The sequence below is a fragment of the Muscardinus avellanarius genome (assembly GCF_963383645.1).
Source record: "Muscardinus avellanarius genome assembly, chromosome: 2".
NCBI classification, from domain to species: Eukaryota; Metazoa; Chordata; class Mammalia; order Rodentia; family Gliridae; genus Muscardinus; species Muscardinus avellanarius.
This window is the reverse complement of record NC_137787.1, coordinates 10138330-10150523: the sequence shown is the minus strand read 5'-3', so window position 1 is coordinate 10150523 and position 12194 is coordinate 10138330. Positions and strand designations below refer to the sequence as shown.

Sequence of the window (12194 nt, the reverse complement as noted above, 5' to 3'; positions counted from 1 at the left end):
TTATCCAAATTCATGTACTTGTAGTTCAACTCTATGGTTCTTATGCTGACTCAGAGTCAAAGGATTACTTCCATGATTATATTATTATTATCAGAAGCCAAGGAGACTCCTATATGCCTATATGTGCCACCTAGACATCTCATATTAATATGAATATAAAAGACGGTAAATCTTCTTGGATGGGGGAAGTAAAACTATTTTCCCTAGTAATAAGTAAAAACAATTAGCTATATTTCTGGAAATGTCAAATAAATACTTAAACCATAACAGTACAGAAATATTGAGAAGAAAAGTAAGCAGAGTTGTTGGATATAGTGGCATACACCTATAATCTCAGTACTTGGGAGGTTGGGACAGGAGGATCATGGGTTCAAGGCCAGCCTCAACAACTCAGCAAGGGTCTCAGCAATATGAGACCCTTTTTCAAAATAAAAAAAATAAAATAAAATAGGGCTGGGGGTGTAGCTCAGAGCTAGAATGCCCCTGAGTTCAATCCCTACTACTATTAAAAAAAAATAAAAAATAGCCGGGCATGGTGGTGCACACTTGTAATCCCAGCATTTGGGAGGCTGAGACCGGAGGATCACGATTCACGGACAGCCTCAGCTATTACTGAGGCAGTCTGTAACTTAGTGAGACCCTGTTTCAAAATAAATAATAAAAAACAGGGTAGGGGGTGTAGCTTGGAAGTCAAATGCCCCTGGGTTTCATCCCTAGACCCAAAAAAATTAAAATTAAAAAATAATAATAATAATAAATAGGAAGAATTAAAAATATATGTTATCTAATCATTCCAAATTCTGTCAGTAGCTTTAGAGGAGAGACAGAGGATGACGTTTCATGTACTATGTATTTATAGAAATAGTACTTCTGAAGAAGAAAACTAAAGCAATAGTAAAATATAAAACTGGCTCCCTATCTCACACCATATACACAGAACTTAAATTCACATTGACTGAAGATGCTGAAAACCAAAAAATTTTCAATGATTACTGGAAAATATAGAGTTATATCTTTTAGTTCTTCAGGCAGAAAAACATTTTATATCTTATATAGGTCATAAAATATATTAACTGCAAAAACAAAGTTTAAGATATATAAGATTTTCCATTCATCAGAAGACTCCTTGAAATCAAATACAAATTACAAGCCTAGAGACAATATTTATAATTAATATAACTAACAAAGATTAGTATCAAAAAACCTTTTATAAATCAACAGAACCACACACAGACACACACACACACACAATATGGACAAAATAGTAATAATATGTAATAGTAATAGTATGAAAATAAATAGTACACAGAAAAGAAATATGTACAGCCAACAAACATGGAAAGGATGTGGTTGCCAATCATGATCAGTAAAACACAGAGATAAGGTGCTCTTGTACACCCGTTAGGCGGCAAATATTAATAAGTCTGACACTTTCAAAGGCGAACGATTATGTCAATCCACACCACCACTCACATATTACACATATTAGTGCAAGCACTTTGAAAGACACTCTGGAATGATCTCCTATTTGTAATTGATCACTTATGTTCTAGCATATCTTACGTTCATTTCTAGGTATATACCAAAAACATCCTCAAGCACACACACAACAGAAGACATGCGCAAGAATGCACAGAAGAAAATATGCGTGGAATTCTAGACGGCCGTCAAAAAGAATGAGCTTCATCTGTTTGTAAATGGCTTAGTAATCGAATGCCAGGTAAAAAGCGCAGGTACCAGAGAATCGCAAGCATGGTCTCTAATATGCTCACGATGCATGCGTGATTCCATGCTTAACATATGAAAACAACTAAAATAAAAACAAAGTGCTGTGTGCATGTATGCCACTTAGCACTGCGAACTACACTATAATGTGAGACTATCCTGCACCAGTAAAAGTATTAAAAAAGTATTGCTTCTATAAGGACACTTAAATATTAAAACCATGAAAAAGAAAATATAGGACCGATGAGTTCAGGATTCAGGGTGCTCATTCCTTCTGGATAGGAAGGATAGGTGAAGAGTGCTTCGAGGGGAGATTCTAGGGTTATTTATCTGTGTAATGTCTCTTCTCGAGTCACTGGTACTTGGTAAATATATGAAAACAGGCTATGCATGACAAGATTAAAGAGTTCCCAACTAAGAGCACATTTCTATAACCTCCAGTTCACCAAACCTATCTCCTTGGTCACAAACCAAGGATTAGTATCACTTCAATTCTATGCATGTGAGATTCTTTCCAAAATATCTCCTTTTATTATTTACAGAATAAAATATTATTAAAAATTATTTCAATACAAAGAGTGGAAATCTCCACTTACCCATTCTGACAGAGATTGCAGGTTGCATATCCCTTATCTACATGCTTGCAATGTGTCTCAGGTTTAGAAGTTTTTCAAATTTGGGAATATTTGTATTGGTTAATCATCCTAATGTGAAAACCCAAAATCCTAAATGCTACTGATATGACATTCAAAAAGGTTTCTGAAGGCCAGGCGTAGTGGCGCACGCTTGTAATCCCCGCGCTTGGGAGGTGGAGACAGGAGGATCGCGCAGCTTTGAAGCCAGCCGCGCTGCCTGAAGAGACCCTGTTTCCAAATAAAAATATAAAAATAGGTCTGGGAGTGTAGCCCAGAGGTAGAAGGGTTTCCAGGAACCCCAATACCACACAAAAAAAGTTTCTGATTTTTGGATAATTTCTGACTCTGGACTGTTTTAATTAGGGATTCTCAACCTGTATTTGTAGATGAGTCTTTATTTGACCCAGCATTATTTGTAGAAGAGAAATTGCAAACATCTTAAAGATCCATGAGTAGAGGAATGGCTTAAAATATCAGTAGGCATCTCTGTTCTTTCAATCATTCATCTCATCCGTGCAATGACGGAGCATCCCCACCTTGGCGGACCCGGTGGGACGAGGATGAACAGTATTGATTCTGGTACTGCTCTCATGGGGCGCAACTCTCCTAGGAAAGACAAGCGGCAAGTAATCAAAGCATTACACGTGGAAATGCATCCCGAAAACCGATAAGGGCTGTGCGGGAAAGCAGTACAGGGCTGGAAAGAGGGAGGCACGGGGAGACTTGTCTTGAAGCCAAAGACTCCCTGAGGAGCAGAGACATGCGCCGGAGGTCTGCATGAGAGGTCTGAGTGTAGGTAATAGGTAAAGAGAAGACAGAAAGGAAAGCCTGTCCAGGTAAATGGAAGACAAGGTGGACTCCACGGTACAACGGGGTTCAGGCTGTTGGGGAAGTGATGGACCAAGACGGCTGGGCCCCAGGCCATAGAGACGCCAGGTGAGAAGGGGCTGGAAAGAAGATCACCAAAGTGAAGGAAGCTGAGTATTTCTGTCTTCCCAAAGAGCTCTTGAAGGAAGGATGTAAGCAGGAAAGCAACTCCACCGATTTCCATTTGGAAACCGATCCCCTGTGGCCCTATGGAGCACAGAGGGCTCAGAGCCCGTGCGGTGAAGCCCGTGCTCGCTGGCCCCAGCGGGAGGGGCCTCAGGAGAGGATAGAGAAGCTTTAGGAGGCTACTCGGTAGCATGGGCAAGAAGCAAAGGCCTGGGGCAGAGAGGCTGCACAGAGGGGAGCAGACGTGAGGGCGTTCTAGGTGGTAAAATAGAATATGGGCAGAGAGGGAGGGGGCTCTGAGGACAGCGCGTGGACCCCTGGCTTATCAGAGTGGTGGGAGATGAGCTGCTGTGTGGCTGCTGCCTGATGAGTTCGATCGGATGCTGCCTGAGCTTAGGGGGCCTGGGACGTCTAAATGGAGATGCCAAGTTCACCAGGGGACTTGGAGGGGAGGCTGACCTGGGGATGAGAATGCAGGAGACAGCTGTGGCTTGGCTCTGGAATGTCCCCAACGGCTCATGTGTTCAGGGCTTGGTACTCAGGGCAGAAGCGTTCACAGGTGCAGCTTGGGGATGTGACTGGATTAAGAGGGCTCTGGTCTCATCAGTGGGTCAGTCATTGATGGGTTCAGAATGAAAAGACTTGGGAGGGGTGGGAACTGCAGGTAAAGGGACCTTTGGAGGATGCAGGCCACTGGCCATATTCCCTGGAAGAACATACCTTGCGCCTGGTCCCTTCCTCTGGCTCTCTCTCTGCTTTCTAGCCACCATGAGGTGTGACCTTTGTTCTTCCAAACCCTTCTACCTTGATGTTTTCCCTTACCACAGGCCCGGACACAATGGAGTGGCCGTGGACTGCAACCTCTAAAACCATGAGCCAAATTAAACCTTTCCTCCTTTAAGTAATTTCTCAGGCATTCTGTCACAGTGATGGAAAACTGACTAACACGGGGACATTCAGTCCAGCTGTCCAAATGGAATGGGAGTGTTTCAGATAAAAGGATGTCTGTGATCTACTAGCAAATGACACAAAAAAGTAAGGTACCAAACAATGTATATACTATAATCACTCTTTTAAAAACATGTGGACAAATATCTGATCATCAGGCCTGCAAGACAACACACACACACACACACACACACACACACACACACACACACACACGGGTCTGGAAGCATATACCAAATATACCAAACTGTTAACCTGTTCCTATAATTTTGTTAAATTTCAGTGGGGATAAATGAGTGTGTTCTCTCTTTTTAGTTGGTAAGCGTCTACATTTTCGGGTCTTTTTCTTACAACGCCCACTTCCCACAACTCCCACTCCCTCCAGCTCTTTCTCCATCCTCCACTGCTGCCTCATCCGGAGTCTCCACACAAAGATCGGCAACAAAATGTGCTGGGAAGAGGGAAGGTGCCGTGACTTGTGCACATGGTGGGGTCGTGAGAAGGAGTAACTTGGCCTTTGCTTTCAAGATGCGTGTAACATTCACCGATGAAACGCCCCTCCTGCTCCCGAGGGGCTGGCAATGGAGCAGGCTGTGCAGTGAGCCAATGAAGAAGCCTGACTGACAACGCGGGAAAGTCTGTAGACACAGCGACCACCGCGTCTCCGGGGCGGCACCCGGTGTGCTCCGAGGATTACAAAGTCTCGTGTAACATCCAAGAATACCCTAGTCAAGGAATGCCCAAGGCTTGCTCCATTGTCTAGAGCAGCCTACCAGGAACTTGGGCTCGCCAATATGCTTCATCAAAAGGAATTTAACGTAAGCAGGAGGATCGAGTGGCATCTGTATCAACTCGTGTAGTTTACCCTAGATTTTCCTTAAGCTCCTTAACATAACCACCCAGCACAGTGCCAAGCCGCACTCACCACATACTTACAAACTGTGTTTGAAATGTTCAGACCCCTAATTTGACCCAGAATATCATTTTCCCAGAACAAAATTGGCAGGATGCTGAACAGCATCAGAAAGCAACATCTTCTAACATCAGAAAGCAAGCACAGGGCACGATGCGTCCCCCCCACGGTTCCCCCTTAGTTCCCCAACGGTACACAGATGCACAGAAACGAGACCTTGAAGTCACCTTGTCCAACAGCTAGACCAAGTATTACTTATCCGTCCTTAATTACTAAGTGTGTATTCTATGGAGAAATCCACACTAACTAAACGCCGTAAACCGTACCGGGAAGGCAGACACAAGTGAAATTGCTCCCGTCCTGCTTTTCTTTTGCATCGATGCAGCTCGCCTCGTTCTGGCACGGTTTCCTCTGGCAAGCGTCAAATTCTTCACAGAAGGTACCCACGTACTGGTCCTCGCAGGTGCAGGAAAAAGTTGCCTAGAACACAAAAGTGCAGCGCGTGTTACCGGAGTCACAAAAACACATGCTTTGCCTGTGAAACTCAAAAGTTCAAAAGCACCGCCTCCTTTTTATAAAGATGCCAGCGCTGAGGACTTCAATCTGTCATTTCTGTCATAATCTGGGTAAAATCATAGCTTTACGAGAAATCGTGTTTTCTTCGCAGCTTAATTTCAGACACTTATTTTTACAGTTCTTTATTCATATCTATCCCAGCCATGTTCAATCTGCCTTAAATAGAAATGGAAAGAACAATTTGTCTTCAGCTAAAAATAAAGTTTTGCTGACCTGACGTGGAAATGGCAATTTTGCTACCGCAGATATGTTATGGTCCTGCTGCCATGAAATTAGATGTCACGCCCACCAACTCAAATCTTTAGCACAGAGAGCCCTTGCAAAAAATCAAAATAAAAAAGGCACCAATGCTGTAGTCAGACCATCTTTCCAGGGCACTAAAATAATTACTGAATCACTCTATAAGCAGGCCTCAATGTCTGCCATACAGATTTTCTGCATATAAGGAAAAATAAAAAGAGTAGAATTCAAACAACCATTTTTGGGTTGATTACAGTAACTCTGTCTTAGTCAAAGACATAATGCGAACATTGGATGCAGAGAACTGAGTGCAACTTGGAACCTCAGTTCTGAAGTTATCCTAGGACCCGGTCTTCCTGTTCCTTTCTCCACAGCAGTGGAGAAAGTGGGTAGTGGCAGGTGATTACGGAAGGTTTTTCAAAAAGAGGAGAGGAGGGACGCAAAAGAAAAGAAAATTAGCAAACCTTGCTACTTAAAAAGAAAATCGAAAGGCGCAAACGAAGCACATTTCTCAGCGCCGTGGACGGAGTGGTGGTCCTGTGATTCCCTGTCATGTGTTGCTGCTTCTCAGCCAAGTGTTAGGGCTCTGATAGAGCGATCTTGGTGAGTTTGCTTCTGCTTAGTGAGACTTCTTCGTAACCACTATAACAAGGCATTTCCCTCATCCAGCTCCCATGACCCCATCTTACTCGCTAGTGATTATTCCTGACAGAGGAAATGCCAGGGTTCTGTTACTAGTCATCACACCAAGCTTGATTCTCAAGTTGTTTAGATCACACACAAACCACCACCACCATCACCACCAGCAGCTGCTCTTCTCCAGGCCTCGAGGTTACACCAGCGGCCATTCCACAATACTGTTGACCTCAGAGGGACACTTGCCAAATATGCCGGGAGGCGGAACGCTGCAATGATTGCTGAATTTTATCAAATGTCGTTTTAGGTCCCATAGAAGTAATCTATTGTGAAGGATTACAAAACAATGGGATATGAACACAATGGAATTTTACTCAGCCAAAAAGAAGAACTAAATGATGTCGTTTGCAGGGAAATGGATGGAACTGGACAACATTATGCTAAGTGAGATTAGTCAGTCACCAAAAGTAAGAAATCGGATGCTCTCCCTAATATGCGGAAGCTAGGGAGAAAAAGGGTCATAGGAGGAAATCTAGACAAAAGAGAAACCGTAGATGAGCAAATAAGATGACCTGAGGGGGATGGGAAGAGAGAAATTTCCTAACGTACATGATGTAAATTCACAAACACCAAAGTCAAATCACTAAGCCAAACCTGAGAAAGAGAGAGGGTGGAGGGAATGGGGTGGGACTTGGGGAGGGGCTGAATGAGTGATGTGTGCATGTGCGCCCCTCCCACCTTGTACCCCATTAAGTTGAATGACTATCATGTACCAATAAAAAAAACTTTTTAATAAAGAAAGGAAATTATCTATTGTTTTTATCTGATATTTATTTATTTATTTATTTATTTATTGGTGGTACTGGGGTTCCTGGAAACCCTTTAATCTCCGGGCTACACTCCCAGACCTATTTTCTACTATTTTTATTTGGAAACAGGGTCTCTTAACCCAGCATGGCTGGCTTCGAACCTGCGCGATCCTCCTGTCTCTGCCTCCCAAGCGCGGGGATGACAAGCGTGCGCCACCACACCCGGCTATCTGTTATTTATTATCAGATAAATTGAATATCTAGATTCCCTAATATGTTTCTGGAAGAAACACCCACGTAGGTCATTATGCAAAATAGTTTTAATGTAGCTGGGTTCCATTTGGAATTGTACTTCTAGTGCCTTCCATCCCCAACCCATAAGATCATGTTTTATACCATAAAAAGATGTCCCTCACAGCAAGCAAATGGGTGAATGGTGAGTGGCCCCAACCTTAGATTACCAACCTAAAGGCCAGACAATGCAACACAACGTTTAGTTTGACCAAGTGGCCAGGATTTTTATGTGTCTTTCTTTTGTTGACTGAATATGTTTTTGTTGAGGGGCTATGAGGGGACCTTGTAGTCTGAACCACCAAGTCTCCTTTAGTTTAAGAACACATTCTTTGGTTATGTCTTAAAACCAAGAATAATAATTAGGATAAGAGACTTTTTTTAAGTTAGAGCTGTGTTTTTTGCCTTCTACATCCATCATTTCCCAGAGTTCTTTGTGGTCAATGAAAACTCCCCTGCATCCTAGCAATAGGTTGAAGACCCATCTGGTTTTTCTTAATGGGATTTTCCCCCTTTTGTGTGCATTTGTATATAGTTTGTAGCTGAAAGCTGCATGTTCAAACTCTATCCTCCTCAATAGGAAATTTCTTTTTCTAGAACTGTCTTCTAGGAAACGTCTTGTTCTTGCTCAAATGCACAACATAATGCATGTTTGCTATTTGCAGGAACCTCATCTGGAGCTGCTTGTGCATCCTAAGATGTGCGAGCGCCTCTGAAATGAAAATGCTGTGCACACCCGCTGCATGCAACTCCAAGTGGGCCTCCGTGTCATGATAAATGATCATACGCCATTGGTTTTGGCAGCTGTCTTCTCAGATTTACTTGGTTTGTATCCAGGCATTCCACGCTGCAGATAAATTTCCTTGGTTATTTGAGGGATACGTTTTGCATATAATTCACCTAGTGAGTGCCATGGAAAATACAAGGCTTGTGAAAATAAATTATTAAAATCTCCAAATCAAATATCCAGTTAGCTTTGATTGAATTTAAAACTATAACAGAAGCCCTGCATTTTGTTTTTTTAACAATTTTTTTATTGAACATAAATAGTATACATTTAAACTATATTTGGTGCCCTCTCCCCCCGCCCCCGTTTTCCCTTCCCCCCTCCCACCAATGGCTGTCCAGGTTTTGTTTTGCTTTATTTGAAGAAGAACCTCGAAAGCAGCTTTAAGAAACTGCTGAAGCAACTGTTTTTGACAAAGCAAAACACTGAATTGATTCTTAAGCTTTGATTGATGGATGAGAGAGGAGATTGACAGATGTTCGCATATCCACAATCAGAAAGTTCTGGTTAAATTGCTTTGTATTCTCTCTAACGTTATCCAGAATGTTCGATCTATTTCTAAGTGTATTTTCTAAGAATAAGGAGCTTTTCTATAATATTAAAATGTTTTTATAGTTTAAAGACCGTTGGCTTCTAAGAGATTGTGAGTGTTTACTATAGGAAACTATGTTTGGTAGTATATTTTTGTGGAAAATTGTATTTGATCACTAAATTGTAAACAGTTATATTATCCTTGAGAAATTAAACCACTGACTATATCACTAATCTCGGTCCAATTAATTCCACCAGCGTAGGAGACAAAATAGACCTACTTGAAATTAAGAGCTTAGATGATGAATTGCAGATGACTCCTTATAAAAAGGATTGTATATATACATGTAAAATAATTTTTCAAATAAAATGAAAAATGACCTTCAAAGATTAATTTTAAAACCCAATACGGAACCTCAATTTTCTACCACAGCTTGAAGTCAAATATTCCATTTGCACAATAATAAAACTTTCTCAGACAATGGTGGAAAGTTTACTTTGGAAAGTGAGTCACAGGTTTAAAAAAAAAAAACCCATCCATACACACATTCACTGATTCATCCATTCAACGAGACCTATGGGCACCTACTGTATCCCAGGAACTGCTCTAGGAGTTTAGCTTGCGAAAGTGAACGGACTCTTCAGGGAGACTGACTTCTAGTGGGAGCCACCGGCTCAGAGACAAAATTAACAAGTAAGTGGGGAAGTGGATTAGGTGATAAATGCCATGGGAGACAGTAGGAGTGGGAATGGGTTGTGATCTTTAACAGGTGCACAGACTAGTGAGTCATGAGAAGGCAAGTGAGTGGGGATGAGTCAAGGGTCTCAATTGGGGGCCAACTGACCCCACAGGATGCAGTTAGCAATGTCTGGAGACATTTTTGGTTGTCACACCAGGGGCTTCCTACTGGCACTTAGTAGACAGAGTTCAGAGGTGCCGCTACACATCCGATGTGTACAGGACAAATGCCACAGCAAGGACTAGTCGACTCGATCCCAAATGTTGATGGCACTGAGGTTAAGAATCCTGGACAAGGAGCCAGAAAGACTCTGGCTTGGTATAAAACTTGGGAAAGACAGTCCATGTGCCAAAAGAGAACCAAAAATATATGTATGCAGCGGTGCTACTTTCCATCACTACTACAGTTTATTTGATCCAGAAAGCGCCCAACCCTGACAGTAAGCGACGTCACGCCGTCCCTCGGCGGGAGATGGAAGGCCACAATTGTCAAGTTTTGTTTACTTCTTCAGCTTTCATATTTTGATGCTAGACCTACTCTTCTCGCTGATTTCCCAAGTGTGAGAGGTACCTTTGGTCCACATTATGGAATGGCTGGCTCTCTCCAGGCCAATCAACCTGAACGGCTCATTCGGCGACCATGCGGTGACCCCCGCCTCGTGTCTAGCAATACTGTGGGCCCTAGAGATGTGGCAAGGGACAGAGGGACACGTGTGAGCTCAAGGGGCTTACGAGGTAGTGGAAGAGACCGACTCATTCTATCTACGACAACATCCTAGAGTGACAACAGATATGTCCTGTCACATGGTGGCAAAAGCAATAAAGAAATGTTCATCAGTATGAGGGGACATAGAGCGGTGGCAGGTGTAAGCTGACATTTATCTCAATCAATGCCTGCTTGTGAGGACCAACGTCCTTGAAGAAATGTCCACACGTAGAATTCCATCCTCCCTTCCTCTGTGTGGTCAGGGCTCTGGCCCACACCGCAGGAAACTGGATCCTGGGCAGGATCGTCTTGTTCCCCTGGCAGAACCACTTGCACCGGGTCCTGTTTCACCTTGAGATCTCAGTGAGATGCTGGAGGGCCCGAGAGGAGCAGCCCTGCTCCGCCTGCGAGTGCCTTTATGCTGAGACCAACACACCCCTCGTGCCCTGACTCCCCAGGTATGGAGCCTGCCCCGGGGGAATTCACTCACAGTGGGGCCACTCTTGCTTGTCTCGAGAACTGCTGTTTAGTCTTTGTGAACAATGAAAATAATGGGCGCCCCCCCCCCTTTTATTTTTCCATTTTGACTTGCTGTAAGCTCAGAGTCTGCTTGGAGTTCAACTTTAACAACTACATAGACCTATGTGACTAATTTCCCTGTCTAACTTGGATACTGGCATCTAATTTACATATTCCCCAGCTCATTTGGGGAGCATTTTTCTACTTTAATATTTTATAAACTATAGAGCTTATTGTATAAATAGATAAATCTAAACTCCTCAGCAAGGCATACAAAACCTTTGAAAATCTGGCCCCAATCTACCTTTATTATTTCTAGCCGTGTGTGTGTGTGTGTGTGTGTGTGTGTGTGTGTGTGTGTGTTAGTACTAGTAGGGATTGAATGCAAGGGCATTCTACTTCTAAGCTCCACCCCCAGCCCTATTTTGGCAGTGAAGCTGCCAAACGCTTCACTGAATTGCGGAGGCTGGACTCAAATGTGCAATCCTCCTGTCTCAGCCTCCCAAGTACTGTGATTACCGGCACGCACCACCATGCCCAGCCATTCTTGGTCATTTTTAAACTCTCAATAAAGTTTAATATCAGTGAACAGATCACCCCATAGAGATAAGCTTTCTGAGCAACTATATTTCTTAGAATTAGGACGTGTACATTCTATTTTACTTTCTTCTTACATAAAGTATTCTGAAAATCTGCACATTTCATTTTGCTAACCCAGTGACATCATTTACGTCTCTCCTTCACCTTGCCACCTCGGGTAGATCCCGAAGGATCCTCGAAGGAGCACCCCTATTCCACCTACTATTGAGTTTACTGTGATGTTGAAGGAACATAAAAATCCCATTTGGGGGAGGCTATCACGAAAGGAGTACAAGTTTACAGCAGCCTTGGCAACTTAGGAAGACCCTGTTTCAAAATAAAAATAAAATAGGGCTGGAGGTATAGCTCAGAGGTAGAATGACCCTGCGTTCCATCTCTAGTACAAAAAAAAATTAAATCCCAGCTGCCTAGACATTGAATTCCATTGTTCATAAAATTTGCTTACATAGGATTATCTCATTAATCTTCGCCACATCTGTCAGGTGGGTATTACAAGGTCCATTTTATGAATTGAGAATCGATTGAGGTCAGATAAATTGTTCAAGG

The 12194-nt window shown here is 42.8% G+C and overlaps 1 protein-coding gene across 1 annotated transcript in view; it reads right to left on the bottom strand.

The window, feature by feature from the left end:
* DNER (delta/notch like EGF repeat containing) overlaps positions 1-12194 on the bottom strand; it is a gene marked incomplete at both ends in the record, with an annotated part of 338491 nt that overhangs the window by 122167 nt on the left and 204130 nt on the right. The window contains one exon of the mRNA XM_080689915.1: positions 5541-5694. Coding sequence (XP_080546041.1) covers positions 5541-5694 — 154 coding nt within the window. The remainder of the gene's footprint in view (positions 1-5540; positions 5695-12194) is intronic.